The sequence below is a fragment of the Argiope bruennichi genome, chromosome 2 (genome assembly GCF_947563725.1).
Source record: "Argiope bruennichi chromosome 2, qqArgBrue1.1, whole genome shotgun sequence".
NCBI lineage: Eukaryota > Metazoa > Arthropoda > Arachnida > Araneae > Araneidae > Argiope > Argiope bruennichi.
The window spans coordinates 138,153,754-138,177,437 of NC_079152.1; the positions used below are offsets into that span (position 1 = coordinate 138,153,754).

The 23,684-nt window shown below is 32.7% G+C and overlaps 1 protein-coding gene across 2 annotated transcripts; it reads right to left on the minus strand.

The window, feature by feature from the left end:
- Positions 1–517: 517 nt before the first annotated feature.
- On the minus strand, positions 518–15,681 carry LOC129962418 (uncharacterized). 2 transcript variants are annotated; one of them, XM_056076180.1, is made up of 5 exons: positions 15,531–15,681; positions 15,234–15,454; positions 14,962–15,104; positions 10,180–10,300; positions 518–3,339 (listed from the first exon to the last, which is right to left on the minus strand). In XM_056076180.1, the coding sequence occupies exons 3-5, from the start codon at positions 15,077–15,079 to the stop codon at positions 1,299–1,301; spliced, it is 2,280 nt and encodes a 759-aa protein (XP_055932155.1). In that variant the 5' UTR covers positions 15,080–15,104; positions 15,234–15,454; positions 15,531–15,681; the 3' UTR covers positions 518–1,298. The 2 variants fall into 2 exon arrangements, with proteins under 2 accessions (XP_055932155.1, XP_055932154.1); XM_056076179.1 differs by having other exon boundaries at positions 519–3,339; positions 15,286–15,454.
- Between the last annotated feature and the right edge of the window lie 8,003 nt (positions 15,682–23,684).

A 23,684-nucleotide genomic window follows, 5' to 3' on the forward strand; every position in this document is an offset into this window, starting at 1 on the left:
TCAATCTTGGGTCGAAAATTCATTCATTCATTCATTTAGAAGGTAGTCTTTTTCCGATTTATATTGGAAGCAATCGAAATAAGCCACTGACCACGAATGGTTAGCGAAAATATGAAGATACGCATTATTTTCGCATGTTGAGTAGGTTTCTGTATAAAACATGCCTTTAATAAAATTCTTTCATATTTGTTGCACTTACAGTTAAGATTTTATTAATTCGAGATTTAAACTCGAAATGAAGTAATAATTTTAAAAATTCGCTCATTTGTAAACGCTGTTGCTTTTTACTATTATATCATTAGACAAATAAAGAGAAAATAAGGGAAATGCAAACCACAATAAACATAATGGTGCAAGACTTCTTAAACAACTCGAATGGCAAATTCATTAAAATTTGAAAAACCATTTTATTGAAGAAACCATCAATATCAATTTTATAAAATATTTATTGAAGTTTTTAATAAATATTAACTGTTATGAACCAACTGATTGTTAATGATGATTCGATTTTTGTAAAATAAGACTTCTAGTTGCAGAAATTCAATAAATCGATGCAAGAATCAGAAAGTCAATTTGAAGTTAAGTATTGAACGAAATATGAACTCCAAATTCAGCGAGTACATTAAGTTTTAATATCGTCTATAAATTATTTTGAAACTCTAAAGAAAAATTTTGAAAATTAAGAAAACCACGATAGTTAAAGCGATTTCAATATAAAACCGATTTTACTGATATGAACTGTTTATTTTAATGGAATATGAAATGCAAGAAATCCCGTTTCCTTCAATTATTCAGAAATGTGGACTAAATTTAACGTTTTTTGGATTGGTGACATTTTATTGAGAGTTATTTCGATTATATTTTACATTACTTTTTTTGGTGTGCACTAAAAATATTTTAACCATCGATTTTTTTTAAAAAGTGAAATCAAAACTAATCCCCTCTCTTATCCACTAATGAATATCTCGGTCAAATGGGAAATTTAAATACAGTTATAAGGAAAGCTTTCAACTGTCCAAACGGTACAAATAAATTTAATATTTCATCCGGCGAAACCAAGTCCGAAGGCATGATTTCAGTTCAAATTCTTATACAATATAATTTAAAGAGTGTATGCCAAGCAGACATTGTGTTTATAATGGTGTTACAGATCATTACGACGCTCAAGCACCACAAAAATAAAGGAAAGACATTTATTGCACAGCATGTTAAAATGCCCAATTTAAATAACCAAGTAGTTTGAAACCAAGTTGCACGATTTCTTTATCTTGGATCATTCGATTATCGATGTGGCCTAGTCAAAAACCACGTGCATTTCTTTCAAAAAGCTTAATCAAGATTCCAACTAAAAATTTCCGCTTGAAAGGCGTGTCAACCGTTTTCAATAAAGTCTTCCAGACTCTTCTGAGAATCTTCTCGACTCTTCCGAGAATCTTCTCTAAGCATCTTTCCCAAGACGGCCGTGCTCTTAAGTTTTCTGTGACAATAGTAGGTTTAGAACGTACTTCTGTATCGGACTTACGGAAATATTTGTACGGAGACTGAGTAAATTCATAACTGCGTTCATCAAATGATTCCATGCGATAAGTTTCGAAATCAAAATTTGGCTCACTCGTTAAGGTAGAACCACAAGATGAATCCAAATAGCTAGGAACATCAGTGATGTCGATATTATCGTAGATTTCCTCTTCAGGCAGATTAGGACTGTATGTAGTAAAGTAATCTTTATAGATTTCTTTTGAATGGCTCAATTCTGTATACTTTGGTACCTGTATTTTGGTACTTAGCCTAACGTTGTACATCTCTCTAGAATCTAAATGCGATTTTACAGCAGTGCCCTCATTTAATTTTATAGAAGACAGAGATTTTGGCGGTGCTTTTACTTCCATTCCTTTTAATGGATCGAAAATTTTAATATTTTTTGCTAGTAAGTACATGCCGGGTTTTATTCCGAATTTTAGTTTTTCAGAATTTGGAGGACAAGGTTCTTCTGCAGAGCAATATTCCTGTTGATCCTCTTTAAGTTTAGAAAATGATTCTTCATCTTTCAATTTCAATACTCTTTCTTTAAATAGAGAGGTTAGGATAAGTTTCTTTTTCTGTTCAGTTGATTCAGTTTCTTCAAACTCTCGTAAATCAGTTGATTCAGGCATCTCGCCCACACGGGGACGAAACAGAGAATTAGGTTGATACAAAGAGTTTGAATAGATTGGTGACCGGGGATCATGCAAGGACATAAGGTCACCTTCATTATCTTCTATGTATATCATATCATTCTGGAATAATGCAGGGGAATAAATTTTGTCTTCTTCCTCTACAGGCTGATAGTCCCGGTTTTTATATTCTTCATAATATTCATATTCATCTGAATAATGCGAGTGCTTACTTGTAATCGCATCCCTCTTCTGACCAGAGCCATTACTATGTTGATAGAGAATACTATGATCGTCTTCTGATTCCAAAGACCCTTTTCTTCTGACAGGTTCAGCTTGCTCAATAGCACCCATGTTCGTTTCAGTTGTCCATAAATTAACTTTTTTTTCTGGAGCATACATTGAATGAGACGGAAAAATTTTCAAGTAGTGTATATTCATTACTGCCATGTCCTCCGATAGTTGGTTATTTGGTGGAGTTAAGACTGTTGCCACATACCTGCGATGAAATACTTCAGCATTTTTGTTTCTGTCTTCATCGTCTAATTCTGGAGAGCATGCAGCATCTATGTGAATTGTGCATTTAAAGAGACCTTCTGAATATTCCGATTTTAAATCCATTAAAGTACAGTATTTATTTTTCAAAGGTGACAGTATAATCCAGAAGAAATCGGCTTCACCACATCCTATGTACTTGGCATATCCCATCTCTAAATCTTCATATAAAACAAACGTTGTTCGATTTTTGTGTATATAATGGTATTTAGGCACTGCCGGAAATTCAGGCATATTCGATTCTGTGGTTGTGTTCGCATCAAAGTCTAATGAACCAGAAAAAGAATCTTTCACTTTTGTCAAGAATTCATCGAAATTAACTTTAGTAACTGCGACCCTGGTAAACGATTTATTATCAAGATTATCGAGCTTTGTTTCTCCAAAATTTAAGTTTTCCCTGCTTTCTTTTTCAAATATAGCTTTATCGTCAAAATCTGAACTTTCTAAAGTGTTGGAAATCACTTCCGTTGGTGTAGAAGCAAAAGAATAATCTTCAACATCTTTGAAATCTTTGCATTTGTAATCAGATAAACTATGGAACTTTAAAAACTTTTTCAGTATAATTCCAGCATAATATCCACATTTCTCTTGCAGTCTTGTAGCAGAACAGTCTATTATAGCCCTTCCATATCTGAAAGAATTAAGAAAATGTGAATTTGAGGAATACCTCTAAAATTGGTTATAATGAAATAAAATGAAACTAAAATATTTTTGTAAAATAAGTGTTAAGTTGATTTCTCTCATAAAACTGATTTGAAATTCATAAATTAAGAATTGTGGAATTTCGAAAAGTGTGAAGTTTAAGCTAAACAGTTAACATTAGCAATTAATATATTAGTAAAACGTTCTGAAAAGAACCGAAAGCCGTCGGAATAGAAAGTAAATAACACGCAACAAATCACCGATGAATTTGATCCGAGAAATACCAATATTTTGCTCTCCTCCGATTTGATTGATAACTAGCTGGTACCCGGAGCGTTGCTGCCGCAGAAGAAATAATTTTGGAAATATCGTTTCAAATTTGAAATAACCATTTTGTTTAATTAGGAATGATCGAAAGAACGACACTTATCTTCTTATCGGCAATGAATATATTCATTGAAATTTAATGATATATAAAGTAGAAGTATAAATAACTAGGGGGTTCCGCCCCCTGCTCGCCAACCCCCAGGAACTGCCAATGCAGTTCCTCTCGGATAGCTTCGCGATCCAGGCTCCCTTCGCTCGCTCGCTATCGACTAAACCACTTTAGTTTAGCAATAGATATACTCAGCTTCAATTTATTGCAAAATATAATAAAACATTGAAAGAAATAAATGTAAAGCAAAAGGTACACTCGCAAAAATCACCTGCATCAGAGTTCTTGTAAACACAAATAACCTTTCATTTATATAACTATATACATCCAGCAAAGAAAATTTTTAAAAAAATTGCGCTTTTCTCACAATTTTTCAAATTTGGGAACTATACCATAGAAACAGAATTTAAAAAATCATTATTTACAAAAAAAACTTTAGGGAAAGAGTGGCTTGAAAAGTGAACAATCAACGGCAGAAAACAGAAAAAGACATGTTAGGGAACAGAATATGTCCCGAAATATGTTGACAATTAGAAATTGAAACCTGGAATCATGATATATTCCTTATTTTTTAAAACTGATAACCTTGTGTAAAATATTCAAAACATTTTTGCTAACAAAAAATTATATTTAGTCTGTTTTGAATGAAATGCTGCCTATAGAATTTAGAGATTAAAATTTTTACACCAGTCAGAAACACCAGTCATTTATTTAAAACTTCTTGGTATACACAATTTACAATTTCCCTGTTTGGTGCTACAACAATAACAGAGTTAAAGGATTTAACACGTGAGAAGCCCACATATAATTGTCGATGACTAAACGCAGGATTATTGAGCATCAAACAAATATTTTTCAAAGGTTTGTCCTTGTACTTTATTAATTGTCATACTATAAGCCAAACGAATTGGAAACTGCTTTCGTTTAAATTTAAATGGTATATTGCTGTCAGAAGGTATATGGGGTATCTGTGGTATAAAATACAGTCCTGACATATTCCCACAACCACGCTCCTGTAGTTCGGAAACTTCGCTCCGTACACAAACGTTTAACCCTATCTCATTCATTACGACTGAGTTTATTTTGAACGATTCTTGAGCATTTTCATTCGACCTGTCTTCAATTTTTCGACGATTTCGTTTTAAATTTTGATACGGCACAACTTAAATTCATCATAAAAAAATTGTCCGTTAATTTTTTTTTTGTTTAAAAATTTTTTCAAACCGATGCAAGAATAGCGTTCGCTTGAAATCTTATCAAACCGCGGGTTGATGTTCCCGGGCGAGGTTGAAGTGTTGCCAAGCGGCGATTAACAAATTCGACCAGATTTTGCGTCCACGTAAGCGTTTTGTATATTCTATTTTTTTTTAACTTTATTATTCGAATGCTTTAGGGTAGATAGTATTGGTTTTCCGTCTTCAGCTAAAAGAAATTTCTTGCCTGTACGATTCGTAAGAAACCAGCATACAATTGGCCATGAGAACATGGATTTTCTAGGTTTAATCCACTTGAAGGATTGACCTTGCGCCTTTGATGATGGTCATCGAGAATACAAGTCAAATGGGGAATTCCAGTCGTTTTAAATCAAAAGGCATGTCGGTGGTAATAATGGGAATGCATGAAATGAGCACATCTTCTGCAATCAACTTTCCGTTAATAGTTGCTTCGCTTCTCATATTTTTGTCGTTTGACTCTGATGCACGTGCTCAAGTAGCATATAAACGTTGCCTTTCGATTTTCCCGCATGTTGATATCGAGATTCTGACGCACGTGGATTTGTAATTCGTAAACGATATGCTTTATTGCTCGCCTGTGGTTCCTCGTTTGTTTGGGAAGCTAGAATTGACTTATTTCTACGTTCTGCGCTGGTAGATCTATGAAGTGACAAACGTTTGGGACATTTTTTATCGAAGCATTCAACACGATATACGTTTGTATAACCGAAATATCGTTTGTCGATTCACTGAATAAGTAGAAAAATTACTGTTTGCTTTGAAAAATTTCCATTATATATCATTTTGCTTGATCGGCATTTATAATAATTCTATTTTGTACGTGTGAGAAACTGAATAATATGTGCGGTTTGCAGAAAACAGAATACTGTGCACGCTGAATGACAACATCCTGTGTAGATGAGAGTGAGAAGAAAAAATTTGCGCTTGCACTAAATATTTTCGATTTTATTTCACTCACATTGATTGGCATGAATGAATTTTATTTTGTTTGAGATATGTGCGATTAACTCTGAATGACATGTGCCGTTTGCAGTTTACTATCTTCATTTTATCAATTGTTAGTTTTAAAATATAACTTTCTTGCAAGTGCAAGCAATAAATTGACCCATTTTTCATCGCAATCGGTTGAACGGTACGGCAGTGCATAAGGTACGAACAAACAAAAATTCATTTTTAAATATTAGATTGAAACACATTTCCGCATTCTTTCTGGTCATTGAATTACTCTACGATTCTCTTTGTAAACGTTTACATTATATTTTAGGTATTTATTAGTTCTTTAACTCATTATCAAAGTAATCGCTACAATTAAGCACTCAGATTTTATATATTAGAGTTTTCATGTTAAAATTCTATAATTATAACACATTTCGAATGAAGATACTTGTATTACTGAGTACCATCAAAAACATGAAATAATCTTAAGTTCTTTAAGAAATAAGGATAGGAACTCCTTATGTTGCGATATATTTTTATGGCCAAGACGTATTTCGTAGAAATTTAAGTACACTCAGTCTCAGCAATGTGCATACCAAGTTATTCGTTAGAATCCAAATATGTTTTAGAGAACGTCAATCATTGTTTTGAATCGAGCATTGAAAATAAACTGGCAATTCATACAGACCTTATTTCTTTTTAATCCTTTTAATTTTTCTTTTTCACAGTAAAATTTATAAAAGCCAGCAGGACTGGTCTCCGAAAACTTTCTCGCATAAAGTCATCATTCCTGAGAATATCCTTAGATGGCATTTGCGTTAATCTTTGGCGTGCATTTAGAATTTTGATTAAATCTATCCTATCATCGAAGGCGAGTTTTTTGGCGATTAATCTCTAGCATGCGGTTAATAGTATCCAAAAACCAAATGTTTGTTTTCGAAACGTTTGTGTCATCCGATTGAAACCAAAATTTGATACAAAACTACATTTGCAGTCACAAAATCCTGTACTAAATTTGATATATTTAAGGCTTTGCATTTTTGAGTTAATTGCATTTACAAGTTCCTGAAAAAACAGACCCACAGTCAACCCCTTTTTAGATTTAGCTTAAAATTTGATAGGTGTCTACACTGTAGATGTAGAATCTGTGTACCGAATTTTATTTATCTAGCTCTTTGTTTTGTAACCATTGTTTACTTTTGTTCGTACAGACGGCCTTTTTCTGATCAGATTTTACACAAAATTTGACAAAAATCTGGAAAATTGGAATAAAAACCGTATACCAAATTTCAGCCGTCTACTCAAAGCGTTTGAGTTATCTTTGTCACAGACAGACATTTTCTAAAATTGCTTTCCGAACTCAGGAATGAGATTCGGGATTGTCCTCGTTTCTAAAACGGAGATTCCCCAAAATTTCGAGTTCGAATTTTCTGACGATTATGCTATACTTTCTTTGAATTACGTATGCTAGAAAGTAAAAAAAAGTATGTGTACATAAGAATTTACACTGCCATGAGCTAATAGGGTTAAAATACGAGGTTTTTGCATCTCGTATTTTTAAGGAAGATTTCGCAAAATTTTCCTCGTCATTTCATTTCCACGAACGAAATTACGGAATTCTATGAATTCTCAGGACATAAAACAAATTGGTATTTCAAAATGAATATCCGAGATAGAAAATTTGAAAGTCAGGCAATTTTGAGAATTCGTCGTCCCAGTTGTGTTTTGAAATGCAGGATCATTTGGTCAGAAATGCACACAAAACTATTCATCAGGAAAATTAACTGTAAGAAAAAGTGACTTTGCGATTGATTTGAAGCTTAGAGATTTGAGATATTTTTTCGGTGAAAAAGGATTCTCGAACTTTGCATGAAATTTATCTTGCTCAGATGAAGAAATGGAATAAGCAAGCAAAGGCAGAACTCGAACCAATGAATACGAAAAGAACTGTTAAGAAGAGGTTTCGATTAGGATGTAGGTTTGCATAGAAGTTTCTGGAGAAGGCATAATAGGAAGAGCAATGAATGGATATTGCAATTTGGAGATCAATCCAAGAGTGCTTCAGAGTAGCACTCGAGATATATTTCCAAGCATAAACTAAAATTTTGTAGGAATGTCTGCTCTATAATGAATAGAAGAGATTCAAACTCCAGCTATAGCCAATAAATACTATCACTAATGATCATTCCTGAGTTGTCTGAATCAGGAAATTAAAAAACTAAACATCAAAGGTAAAACTAATCTCAATATAATTGTATTAGAGCAGTGGCAAGAAATACCATTCTGTCAATCAAAGTAGCAGATTCATAGTGTTTCAAGACGTATTTAAAACCAAGTATTAAAACCTTGGTTTTGAAGTATTTAAAACCTAGGGGATACACCCAAAATGTTAGTATTTGTTAAAGAAATTTGTAAAATGTGCTTTTTTTTTTCTCTTTATTTCCTTCCGCAAACTTTTGTGATATAAAACAGACCATTTTAAATTTCTTTTCAAAATTAAATTTTATCTTTTAAATTTGTTAAAATTTGAAATAAAGTATAATTTTATCTTTGTTAAATTAGCTTTTAATGAAGCAATATCGCAAGTTTGGCCTTTCCTCTCAAGATGGAGATGTTGCGTATATTTACTTTTGTGACTAAGTGTAAGCAACACACAAATACTTTATATTTCAAAAGCCTAATTTTCTGGAGTTACCGCATCAGAATGAGATTATAAGGTTATCAAATGCACAGTCAAAGATGATTTGAGGAGAAATCAGTTTTCCAACCAATTATAATTAGCACAAAAATTTTATTAATCAATTGTTAAAATTTTTGCTTCGTAAGACCATTCAAGGAAATGCCATTTGAGAGTATATTTACTTTTTGTGGTTTCCTTTGCGTGGTCTGTATTTAATACAAAGGATATGGTTTTGAAATCAAGTAATAAGAATTATTGTGAATCCGTAATTTTAATGCTATTTCATCATTACCAAAGTTCAGTCACCGACTGTGGGCCCATTTCAAACTTTTAAAGCGGAACATAAAATTTCCCGAGATTCAGAGTGAAAAATTTCTAACTGGAATTACTTTAAATACAAGGTGATCCCGAATTCATGATACAAAAGTTAAGGGTTGTGGTGTAGGATACCATAACAATCGTTTATTGCGTAGGAAAGTATGGGTACAATGATGCGGTGAGGAAATACAGGAATAAGAGTTGAAAGGAAAGAACAGAAGGTTCCGGGGCATGATGTATTGAGCATGGTGAACGCATCTTTTGGCCAACTCCTTAACCTCTCGATTATTTTTTATAAACACATCCGAAGGATTTTGTTTATGTTCATCTGATGCTAATGCGAATAATATCGAATTTCCACAGCTTCCAGGTGTGTACATGGATTGCTTGGAATCTTTGAACGTATATGCAAATCGCTTCAACGCTATTAAGCATGCGGCACCGTTGATAGACTCAGTTTTCAGAAGTCATTAAACATTGTACTTGTCAGCAGTTTAATAAACACTTTATCTTTTATTTCTTGTGCTTTTGCTTGTTACTTGGGATCATACATTCCTATACAATAAATGATTGTTACAGTGTACCCCAATTCCTAAAGTGTGTGCCAGATTCAGGATCATCCTGTATAAAACTCATTACTATATTTCAACAGCTCGAAACTCGAGAAATAACGCATCTTTCACGCAATAAAACAATCACTTTCACAAATCATCCTTATCATTTGCATAATTTATGAATATATATATGAAGTTCATCGAGATAGATCTAAAATGGGAAGATATTTTGACGATTATTATACTATGTAATGATTGCATGAATACGGGAAAATTATTTTTTCCACTTAGGCGCAAATGACAATGGTGTTATTTACATCATATTTGGGAGTTTCATAATGTCATGAAAATCGAGTATGAAGTTTGAAACATCCCATTGATTTATTTAGCTAGATTAATGGACTGTGTAACGGCCATAAATCTGACAACAGGAAAGCAAATCCAATGTTTTTGAATCAACGCGCTCCCTTTTACATGAAAATGCAACCAGACATCTCAAAGTGATTCTGACAATCTGGAAAGTGGAACATCAGAATCACGAAATCGAATTGTTTTGACAATTCTTGGCAAACTCTATAGGAAAAATGTCTTGCTTCCTGAAGTCTTTCACGAATGGCTCTTACAGCTAAGTTTTCAAATGCTAAAATTTGAGAAAATTTACTATACTTACCGACATCCTCGTTCAAAAATATTTTCAGGATTCAAGTAGCCCATCCCGATTATCTTATTAGTGCAGTATGGATAATCTCTATTCGTGTATGTATTCAGACAACTTGCCTCGTTCAAGTACACTGCAAATAAATATAATTGATTAGAAGAGATATACGGTGGACGCCTTTTGATGCGATTGCTGTTAACGTTGCCATCCCCTTAATATTGTCAAAAACCGCTGGTCCCGAACCCACCTATTCAAATGCACAAACGGTTATTAGTTTTGGGAGATCACTACAGCGTTTAATGCTATCAGTTTTGACGTAGATAATTTTTTCAACCCTTCATTTTCAAATAATGCTAATGATTAGCACTTGTATTCCTTACAAATGGCTAAAAATTGACATTTTCTTACCATATGGTTACATTCTTTTTTCTGGACTAGGGCGATATGTAGTGGTGCTGCACATTTTAATTTGAAATCCATTGTTGCCTGCGATTGAATTCCAAAAGTAAACTGAATTAAAAAACTGACAAGAATTTCAATTTTGTCTTTAATACTCTGCAGGATACAAGTTTAGTCAATGCAACGATGCGGCGCAATTAAAAATTTCAATTCAATAACATGAATCAAGCAGGCACTTGATATTTGAAGATTAAAAAAGGCCATTAAATAAAAAGTAATACAAATGAACCTTTAAAAAATAATTGTCGATAAACAATTGATTTTTTAATAAGAATTTCGAAATAATTTACTTGTCTAATTATAATTAGATCCATCTTTTTCCCTTGATATGATAAAAGTAGTTAATTTTTCCAGTTCTGTTAATAATTTTGTTAATATTAACCGACTGATAAGTCCCGAAGTGATCACAATAAGTAGCAGCTATTATATCATGAAAATATTAAGATTATATTTCATTTTTTTTACGCAAGTATTATTTCTAGATTTCCAAAACTTGAAAAAAGTACCTTAATATTTCTTTGAAAATGTAGAAAGTAGGTTCAGATCATCTGGAATTATTAATTAACTCCGTCATCTACGAATTTACTTAACTTTGTAATTAGAAGGTACATCTTATTTTGAAAATTTATACTTTCACTTATTTCCAGTCATTGGATGCGCGAGTCAGACTTTCTATTGTATGTGAAGACGTTAAGATTTGATTTGAAATCGACACTTAGATTTAGTTTTGAATAACATCTTGATCGGAAGCAACACGAGGGTTCACATGAGCAGACCTCATGATTTCATCAATGTGCAGGATGTGGATGACATACATAACATTCAGTCTACTCTCGCAAATGAATCTTCTATAAAATCGACATTCGAACATATGATCTTGTTCTCCTTACTCGGATTGACACATCGCTGCAACCTTTACAAATTACATTTCAGAGAGGAAAGTCGAATCTATGTATAAAACGCCAACATGCAAGGCCCAGTAATCGTAATTATTTATCATCGAATGACAACAGTCAAAAGTAAACAATCGTACGAATGTCAGCCTACTTCATTGAATATTTTTAGAGTAGTATTGAATCTAAAACTTTGCTCAAGTTATAAATAGAGGTGCAAAGTACTAAAATTTTTATGGAGAATGTTTGCTGTGTTGCCAAAATGTTCATTCACTCAGATGAAATAAAAGAAACGAATTACGCTTGAAATGGAAAGTTTAATCGGGAACAAAAATAGGCTTAACCGTCATCATACGAGTAATCGCTTATAACTTAATCATGGAAACTGATATTCATATCTTCAAAACAATTATCTTGAAACTGGCCTTAGTATTTTAAGACTCAAAAAAATTAACTTTTTAACGATATCAGTTTAATTTCCGCTCAATTTTCCTTAAATTTAATATTTTTCAAACTCAATTTGATGCAAAATTGATTTGATACTATTTCTTTAAACGTTATGAGTGAATTCAAATTTATTCACCGAACCATTTAATTACGTACTTTTGTCAATTATTAACTCTCCAATAGGATTTTCACTTGTACTTTTACATCGAAAAATGCACAGTTTTTGATTTGCAATAACCCGATTCGGTTGAATTCACGTGTTTCAGTCTATATGTATTCTGTATGAAGCATTTAACAGCTTAAAAGGTCACTTGGAGACGAAAAAACAGGCCACCAGATGCAACTAGTTTAAAAAAGCTTTACGGACCCACCCAAACTTTTAAAAAATTGGGTGGTGGTGGGAGGGGGGGGGGAGCAACAGAAGAGAAATGCAAGTCTATTTCGAAAACAATACGAAACTTTCTGAAGTGTTCTCCCTCCAATGGCACGGCGCGTTTGTCTTTAATTTGCATCGCAGTGAAGATAATCTAGTTCTATTTTCAATTTCTTCTTGTAAGCAGATTAAAATTCAAATTTCGATACAAATCCACAATTTAATACGAAGATAAATTCAAATTCCTTTAGCTTTTTGCATTTGAGCTATAGAATTTACATACTTTACGTACGAACAATAAACTCGTCCACGAATTTGCTCTAAAATTAAACTGCATCCGTAATTTTGGCCATAAGAACACATCCCAAATTCCATTTGTATCATTTTCGGCCTTTCAAATTTTCCCATTTTTGAATAGTATTTATAGATCAACAAATTTAATTTGAGTTTTTGTTAAAGGAAAGTCCAAAACATAAGAAATCAAGATCTGAATACCAATTTTTTATTGATTTTTGCTTCTATGCATTGTAAATGAGAAAGTAAAAACTAGAAATATCTCCCTTCGAATTTTTTCGTATGCTGTTACATAACCCTTTTTTAGTGCAATGATTGATCAAAAATGATTTTGCCTAAGCATTATGTAATATTATGAACATTCTCGTTTGCATTAACAAAATCTTTTAAAGTACCCATTCATTTAAACTTTTGAAATTTTTATAATTTCCTCATAGCATTGGATTCGTACACAAATAAGCCGTTTTCACATGTTTTAGTTAAATGTATTCAACTACGCCAGTTTGATTGCTGTTCTTTTTTAGGTTTGAATAACACATTTTAAACATTTGTGCACTAGTTTTCATTGCAGAAACGGATGAGATGCGTTTTTAAAATGCTTTGCAAGTGTGGGTCATTTTTATATGCTTTCACAACATCATAATGAAATCGAATCATGAATTCAGGGAAAGATACCTCTATCAATTGAATTTAATCCAAATTTTTTTTTATAGAATTAGAATTTTCTTTCAAACATATACCAAGTATATATCGAGTTTTGTTCATTTATTGTCGTAAGTTATTGAACTCACACACAGGTGAATAACCAATTCCAAAATTTTTCTGCAAGCGTTAGGAATTCATCAAAATCGAGATGTCATCTGCTTACAAGTCTTATTTTCGATTGATCAGGAATCGATTTTCTATTTAACCTTATTTAATCTCCTAAGTGGAGGATTCAATCCATTTGAGGCATTGATTGTTTTTATTAATACTGGATACGTTAGTAATTTTAAGTATATAGCCCATCTGTACAAGTATTTTTTGCCTTTTAAAACAATTGCTGCTTTGACTTGGAATCAAATATCAGTTTGTGATTCGATTCAAGCGCCAAACATCGTTGCATACATAGGAGGTTATAAGGATGCACAAGTTTGGATGAAAATTTCTACATTCTGATCACCAGCTCATATCAGAAGGAAAATTACATTTCTGCTTCACTAACATAAACAACTCGTCGATTATTGTAAGGCTCATCCGATATCAACTTTCATACGTGAATTTCCAGAAAGCTAGGACTTCCATTTTGGATTTAAAGTGCAAGGGCCAAATACGACTATACTATGCGAAAAGTATTGCTGCCAAAGAAAATATAGAATTTTAAATGAATTTGAAACGCTTCATTCAGTTGAATGTTCTTGCATTTATTAATGCACACTGGGAAAACTACGATAATTGATTTCATTTAACGGTACAGAGAATAGCTTTAATTCATTTACCGATATCGACTGCGAGAGAAGTTTCGCACAAGTTTGATATTTTGGTATTTATTCATATGATTTGACAATTGCATGAGAAATGTAACTGATTATTACATGTAATATTAGCTTTAGTTGATGTCATTGCTTTTGCGGTTTTTTATGTTTGGCAATGCACTATAAATATTTACAACTTATTCGGACTCTTGAATCCCAAAACGCCCGTTATTGATTTGCCCTTGGAGATGACAGCTCAATAGATAGATGAATTAATTTACAATATTATATTAGTTTTTGCTGCCCTGCAGAATCGGGGGATACGAGATCAATTATCCGAACAAGAAGGAGTTTACATCGTCTGGAATCGTTTCCGCTCGGTATTCTCTTATAATAAGCATTTTATAAGGCGCGTTTTCAGTTTAAATTCGCAGTATAACAAAGCTTTTTGCCTGGTTAGCTTCAAAATTTGATGGGGATCTACAAAAACCAGATTTCACGAAATTGATCAAAAATTATAAACAGATCTACAATTTTAGCAATAAAATCAAATGCTAAGCGTTACCTATGAATTTCGGCCATCATTCATCGCATGTTAGCCATATACGAACAATTTATATTGATGCATCCGGCGAGTCGACGTGATTCCATTATCAAGAAATAAAAATTACTCTTCCCTAAGCTTTCCAATATTAAAATAAGCTTTCCTAAAAATAAGCTTAATTAAAATTAAAATATACTTGTCAAAGCTTTCCAATATAAAACATTTTTGTAACAATTTGTACAGTACAGATTAAATTAGCCGTTTTTAGTGATAGACTATCTTATATGCCGTTATCGAAATTTTCAATTAAATAACAAAAATCGTGCTTACATTGTTGCCAAGGTGAGGCAGTGCGGCATATATCAGCTGAAAAACGCCTGTTTTTTATCATTTCCTCAGCCGAGGGTAAGAGGTTTGTTTTCTCGCAGAAATTCTCTGCCCGTCCCATGCACTTTATGTAAGCAGCTTGGTCTCTGCACAATAGAAAGAAGTTTTCATTAAAATTTTAACAGGGCAACGAAGAGCAATGCATTCAATTGCAATATATTCAAACCAAGTTTAAGTTCCAGAACACCTAAACGAATTTAAAATTTACCACTTACAAGGCAGGGAAAAATGGCTACAGATGTCGATTTTCTTTCAAATGGAACTTACTTGCAAGCTTTTTTAAGATCCTCGATTTTTGAAAATATTCTTATCTCATTTTCTTTTTGGAGGGAAAAGGGCTGCCGGTACCAGTCGCAGGAAAGAATCTTTGCAACACATGAATCAGTATGGGCGTCGTCGCTCAGTGCAGCTGTGAAATGAATTACACTCAGGAGGCCTAAGAAAATCAGATTTTTAATCATGACAAAAATTAATTGAAATGAAATATAATTATTGAGAAATGAACTTTTTACCTATCAAATATGCAACTGGTGATTGCATGTTGACATAAACATACCACAAATCAAACCGACTACCATGCATAATTTAACTTTATAACTTTAAATGTTTCAAGTACTGTGAATTTGATTCAGTTTGATTAATATTATTTACTATGGAAAGAAACCTAATCGTGCGGCACCTGGTAAGATTAATCGAATCCTATTTCTCGAATCCGTTTAGGATTGCAACCAATCCAACAGGAGTTTAGTTAATTTTAGTTATATTAAAGTTTGAATTATTCAGTTTTGAAGCATCCTATGGATATCTTGTGACAGAATTCATAACTTTGAACCATGAGCAATTTGATGAAGAGGAACAATACTTCCACTGGTGTCTCCCTCTCCAAATTTCTGCATCACACTAGTGGAAGGACATAACAGATTTAATGTGCACCAGATCCTCTTATAATGTTAAGGTTTTTCTTTGGAACTGGGTTTTAAAGTTGAGACTCTCCGGTTACAAAGCCGACTGGCCACTACTACCAGGCCACTGAGTCATGCTACCTCATTGAGATTCGTCGCCATTAATTAGCTAATATATAATAATAAGTCACTGGTGAGATAACCCATGACGTGACTACTGTGTCCAGATATTATTTCGGGCCTGGATAGTTTGTTTGGTAGGGAATTGGATTCGCGTCCCTTGGGTTGCGACTTCGGACCCCGCTGCCAAAGACTCCCCGTGTGTGTGGTGGCTGGTGCTCGTATAAATTTGTCGTGGTCACAAAATCCTCCATGTCGAGAGTAATACCACTGAAGGTACTGGATCAGGCGTGATTGTTCTCTGATTCAGGTTTAAATGATGATCTGTGGACGAGTGAATGAAATGCATGAATGAAGTCCGCCCCATAAAAAGGGTTGTGACTTGTGTATAGCTAAGTCGTACTCTTGGCCCTAGATGGTGCTACTGAAAAGACAAGAGACGCACCCTTGGCTTAAAATCACTGACTTCCAAAGTCAGTGCGCTTGTCTAATGACAAGTCCCATTAGAAGCAACAACAACAACAGATATTATTTCAATTTAAACCAGTCTCTGAAAAATTTGTTCAGATAAAGTCAGGTGGAAGTTATTTTGAAATACATGCATGAATGAGTATGATATTATTTCTTAAATATCTATATCTCTCTGTCAAATTGTTCAAAATGTCCATACATTTCCTATGTATGAAACCATTTTCTAAAGTTTAATGAGTATCGAAAATGAGTTGTTTCATTGCTTACACATCAGCTATTTCGTTGTTGATTTAAATTTAATACTTAAAAAAATATCATTCATACATACAGTTTAATTGAAATTGAGAGCCAACTTCTGAACTATGCACTTCTTTTTAGTTTCAACTAACTAATATATTACGATGCGTTATCCTTTTATATTTGGTTTATTATTTTTATTTCTCGTATATAAAAAAGAATTGTAATCATCAAAAAACTCAATTGCGAGATTTTAATGATTATCCATGTTTTAGAACTCTTTGTGTTTGAAAAACATATTTTGGGGAAATGTCTGTCTGTGACAAAAAAAAAACTAAAAGTTTTGAGCAAGAGTGATGATATAACATCAAATTCGTAGATTTCTATCAAATTTGAGCAAATCCAGTCAGAGGAGGTCTTTTTATACGGTTGTTCAAATATATGTGAATACCATAACTACAAAACGAAGAGCTGTAGATAAATAAAATTCCGAACATATATTTATCATCGACAGTATAGACACCTATCAAATTTTAAGTCAAATCTCAAAAGGGGTTGACTGTGGGTCTATTTTTTTCAGGAACATGTAAACGCGATTCACTCAAAAATGTAATGACTTAAATACAGTGGCTCCCAAAATTGAGTATACACTATACTCTTTCTTCTTTAATTTTATTCTTTTTGATCTTAACATTCCTATTTATGGCTAATATTTATAAGAACGACAAAATATACATTAACAAAAATATTAGGCTAAATAACAAAAAGGAGGAATCAATAATATTTTTATTACAGTCATTTTTATGTCAAAGTTACAAATTCCAAAGTCACAAAATTGAGTATACATCTAATAAAATCTCTAAACAAAAAGAGAAAAAGCTAAATTAATATTTTGTTGCATATCCTTTTGCATTTAGAACAGCTTGTAAACGGTGTGGCATTGAGTTGACAAGAATTTGAGTTGTTTCGCCGGATATTTTCGACCATTCTTCTTGTAATACTCTTTTTAAGTGTTCCTTGCCTCTAATATTGTGTTTTTGAACTGATTTTCCTAATTATGCCACAAATTTTCAATCACATTGAGATCTGGAGATTGAGGAGGGGTGTGCAATTGCAATTTACAACTATACAACACTCATAACTTAACTATTTTAGCTGTATGCTTCGGGACATTTTCTTGTTGAAACAGAAAACTTGACCCTAAACCCAAATTCTGGGCACTTTGATTTAAATTGTTCTTCAATGTATCCAAATATTTGATTTTGTCCATGATTCCATTAATGAATACTAAATTTCCCACTCCTTTTGCTGACACACAGCCCCATACAAGAAGTGAACCACCTCCATGCTTGACAGAAGCATTGGTGTTTTTAGGAGGAAGTTCAGAATTGGGCTTTCTCCAAACACAACATCGACCATCACTACCAAAATATTGAAATTACTTCTTCACTGAATATTACTTGATTCCAGAAGTCCGGAGGTTTTGAAATATGACTTTTAACAAATGAAATTCTTTTCTCTCTATTTACTTAGAAATGAATGGTTTTGTTCTGGCTAGGCGACCATTATAATTTGCTTTTCAGATTACTCTTCGAATTGTTTCTGCAGAAACACCCTTTCCAATTGTTCTTGAAGTAAATGTAGCAATTTTTGTAGCATTCACCTTAGGATTGTTTGCTACCTCTCAAATAATTTTTCTCTTGGTCGTGACACTGAGGATTTCTTTCCTTCTTCTACCAGGTTTATTAACAATTTGGCTATACATTTTATACTCCTGGATAATTTTTTGAACGCATCCGTGACTGCGTTGAATTTTCCTTGCAATTTCTCGTAGATATTTACCATCTTCAGACAATCGAATAACAAGTTTCCGAATTTCAACATTTGTTTCATTTCTGGAGCTCATTATGATAACCAAAACATTTGTTTTCGCTTGGTAATCAATGATTGCCAATAAAAGTAATAAAACTGATTTACTTATTTATTTGAAAATAAATAATAGTAGTCAAGTCGCATATTTTATAAGGTGTATACTCAATTTTGTGACTTTGGAATTTGTAACTTTGACATAAAAATTGCTGTAATAAAAATATTATTGATTTTTTCGTTTTCTTTTTTAGCCTAATACTTTTGTTAAAGTATATTTTGTCGTTCTTATAAATATTAGCCATAAATAGGAATTTTAAGATCAAAAAGAATAAAATTAAAGAAGAAAGAGTATAGTGTATACTCAATTTTGGGAGCCACTGTATATGGCATTTGGTATGGGATTTTGTGACTACAGTTGAAAGTCCGTGTCCAAATTTGGTTTGAATCTGCTGAGAAACAAGCGACTCAAATGCAAATTGGATTTGCAGAAGCGCCTCTGGAATTGAATCGTCAAAAAAATTCCGCATTTTCCGAATTCGTGTGATTTGTGAAATCGATCAATTCAGTAAATAGGCTCAATGAATGCCAAAGGTTAATATTTCGTAATTATCGTACGTCAGTGTCATGAAAAGTTTTCTGAGCCTTAACCAAGCTCCATTTTTTTGAGGAGGAAGAAACATAATACCTTTATTAGAAAGTGTGCCAGACATTTTGAGGTGACCATTCCCACCGGTTTTACAATGCAATGTGTGATTTCTGCCATTTCGTTATGCGATCGTTGTTGAGAGGACTGATAATTACAAAATCGTAGCTTATTGTTCCTCACTCTTGCAAAATGGACCTTAAGATCCGAATCATGTATGCATAGCTTTGTATACCAATGATACTGAGCAAAATATTACTTTGTCTTTATTATGATACAAAATGATCGCGAATCCTAGATATGAAATCATGGTTTACCTTTTATTAATTATATTCCTAAAACCAACTTCAGAAAGACTCAAAGTCGGTTTCGAAAATGTGAAGTCAAAATGGACTCTATAGCAATATAATACAAATATTAATTTCCTCCATTTTTGTTTCATATTTTTACAGCGACCAATTCGTGAAGCAAGAGCTTTTGCAAAATGTTGTAGTTAAAAGGAAATGGCAGTGGTTCGATGGTTGATTGATTTAATGGTCGGTAAAAGCTGTTATCATGATGACATGTTTACTAAAAATGTTTCAGTCTAATTGAAAAATATTTAATTCCTCCGGATGTAGTCGTGGACGGCGTTCATGTAGAGCCTAAAGTTTTTTTTTGTTGTTGTTGTTAAAATCGTAGATTTTCAATTTTAAGAAAGCATAAATAGAAAGCAAATATTTGTTTTATAAGTACAAAGAAATGCAGAATTAGAACGTTAGTTAACTGTAAAATATTATATCTATGTCATGCAAAATTTAGGATTCCAGAAGATCAGTAAAATTATAAATCTTGCATGAAATAAAGGTTTGTTGTTGATGATTTTATTTTCTTCCATTCTACTTTTTTCATTAACGAATTTCTTGGAACCACACAAATAAAAAGTATTTCAAAACTGTAATATTTTAATCAGATCCATTTTATTTTATATTTTATGAAAATAAGATTATTTTAGGAATAAGAGAAATAAAACTAAATAGAACTTAAAAAGAATTCCACTAAAAAATTACAAATACTATTCAATCTTCAAAAAGATTTTGTATTTTATCCTTATAAAAAATAAATTCTTATTTCATGTTTATTCTGAATTATTGTAATTGCAGATGGGAAATGATGTTTTACATTAATAAAACCAATCTCCTTGTTTCTTTTCAAGCAATAAAGAATTCTACCCTTACTAATCCCCTCTGTCACATCCTGTAGCCGCCTCTATGGTTCTTCTATTTTAATCTTTTCTCATTGTTGATTCTCTTCTACGATTTGTTGTACTACTTCTTTTTGCTTAAAACTTTGGAAACATAAATATGGATTGAACCGCATCAGTGATACTGTTCTGAAACTGTAAATGGGCCGAAAATTCTTTTTCTGTTATGACTTTTTATAGCGTGTGTCTTTTCACGAATTTACACGATGTCTACATCCGAAAACAGACGATAATAGCCATTGTTGATACACATACTAACTTCATACTTTCAAATTAATTTCAAGACATTTCGTTTCAAGCATTTTTTGATTTAATGATTGTAATAATTTTGCTGTTTAAAATTCCAAACGTACTAAGTAGTTCCGTACTAAAAAGTTTTGTAATCCATTTTACAATTATATTCTATTGCTTGTATCAGCGAAGAGATTTTTTAAACTCTTTTATATTGCTAGTTCCTGTTTCAACGATAATCTCTAACTCTTTTTTTACTTCAAAGGGTCATGAGAGATAATTCTATAACTTCTAATTAGTAAAATGTACGCAGTTCTTTCTCTGCAAATCAACATAAGCGGAAAGAGTGTTTTCAGCCACCATAAATTTATTTGTAGAGCCATTTGTATCCTTTTGCATGCCTGATGCCTATTATTATTTTTTGAACGAAGCAATAAGATTTAAAGAAAATACAGTGGTACATCACAAAAGCTTTCCTCTATAAAGTTGAATAATAGCCTTAAATTCATCTTTAAGGAGTTGAGGCATTGTTCTACCTTAAAGTGTTATGATCCATAAAGAATCCTTGGATAATATTTAATGATAAACCAAAAGCAAGCATAAAATACCATGATAGTCAGCTAGCTGTTTCAATTGCCGGGTTAGATCAAGTGTTGCAATATAAAATTCGATTTACAATTGACAGTCATCTTGCAAGAGAAATGTTTCCAACTTTCGGAGGCCTGATGCATATCTCATAGTAGTCTGTGCTTAACGTATCGAAATCAGTCTCTCGAAAAAATACTATCTAATTTATTGTACTCAACAACAGGCAAATTATGACAATTTTTTATACATTTCCCAATCATACCCCTAAATTAAGTACATTCAGATGTGGACGATTATGATAACCATCATTTTCCTAACAGGCGATTTTATTAAATGAAGTGAACAATCACTTCTCCTCTAGAGGATTTTCAAACATTTTCGAGTTCTAAAACTTATCCATTAAAAATTCCAGCACTTGTTGCAGTACAATTTCCACCAAGAGAGCACATCAATGATGTTCTCATCAAGACTGACAATCACAAAAGAGTGCAATTATGTTTGAGATGTGGATTAAACGAATACCCCGTATTCCACCATGTCATTAAAACTTTCGATCTATACATTAACATTGAGAGAATTTCTAGGGTTACAATACTTAAATGCTACAAAAGAGCGTTTGCCAGATGCGGTCCTTCTGTACTGGACCGGAAATGGGTTTTTTTTATGGTTATGCTAAAGAAAAAAGAAGCATATATTTTTTGACACCTGCCAAGTGTTGAAGAGACCCAACTTACACCCGAATACAGTTTTCGCCATTTCACGAGATGAATTTCTGGCAAGCGAGTTCAGGATGGTACTGTACGTTAATATATATAAACAAGCTGATAGTCGAAAATTTAAAAATATGCGCTTAAGAAAAAAGGAAATTTCAGGAAATCTAAATGTTACGCAATAGTTTATTTTACTTCCTCGTATACGAAGTACAGCGAAATGATTGAAACAGCCAAAAAATTCAAACTCGAGATTTGAATGAATCTAAACGTTTCAGACCTCCCCGAGTTTGAAAAACCCGCTTTTGGACTCTTTGTGACAAAGATGACTCAAAAATGCTTTGAGCTGGACAGATGAAATTCGATATACTGTCTTTACACCGAATTTGTAGATTTCTATCAAATTTTTAGCAAAATCCGTTCGAAGGAAGTCAGTCTGTGCGGCTGTTCATAAATGTATATTATCACGATCACTTCAAAGCGAAGAAAGCTAAATAAATAAATTCGATACACAGATTTGCCATCTCAGTGTGGACACTTATAAAATTTTATCCAAATCCAAAAAGAAGCCGATTGTCGGTTTGTATTTTCAGAATCACGTAAATGCGATAAATCAAAAACGTAATGACGTGAATAGTATCAAATTTGGTTTTGGATTTTGTAACTACAAGCGGCCGATTAGGAAAACTTTTAGGCCGATTCTGGAAAACCCATATATATATATATTCATCAAAGTTTCTTCAGGTAAATACGAGATCACAGAAACCACTTCCTATAGACCAAATTTTTGAATTAAAAAAAAGTGATATTCTATTGCCCATGCGCCGTATGAAAGTTTAAATATAATGCGTTGTATCAAGCATGCGAAAAATGGCGGTTTCGCCAATGCAGTTTTTGACTTCTACATTCTGAAAGCGCCTCTCGGGAACCCTTCAAGGCGGAGAATAATTGTTTTTTAATAATCTTAAAAACTAGTAGTTAGAGAGAAATGTTTTTGACAAGATGCAATTATATCTTTCTCTTTAAGAACTAAAATAAGCATTTATATTCTCAAATGATTATGCACTTAATGTTTCCGCTTGAAAAGTTCAGAAGTAGTCGTTGAGTTATTGTAATATGAATGCAGATGCATTGCCTAAAAGCTTAATTCTTAAATGAACTACATCTAGCTATTTGTGATTTCTTAATATATTATGAATGCAATTTTTTTTTTTCATATCTGCTTGTAGAGTTTGAAAATGAGTGGTGATGGGCGGAAGCAGTTATTTATGCTTTCCAAAATGAGGTCGAGAAAAAAATGGACTGCTTACTATTTCCAGAAATATACATCTTGAATGTTTCATCCTTTTTTATTTCACATTTTGACCCCTTTGTATATCGCATATCATGCAAATTCGAGCTATCGGTTTTTACGTTATGAAAGACCTTCATATTCCATTTGTAGCCAAAATAGGAGAAACATTGAAATGGTATTGAAAAGAAAGCGCAAAACTTCGTACGCCTCTAACATTCTAAATAGGATGAATAAATGAGTGCTGTCCTACATCACATTTATTTAAAACATTGGCAGCTGACTCAATTGTTAGTTCAAAATACGCCGGAAATTATCTTCAATCATTCAAATTTAGTTAGGTATTGGGAGAAGACTCTTG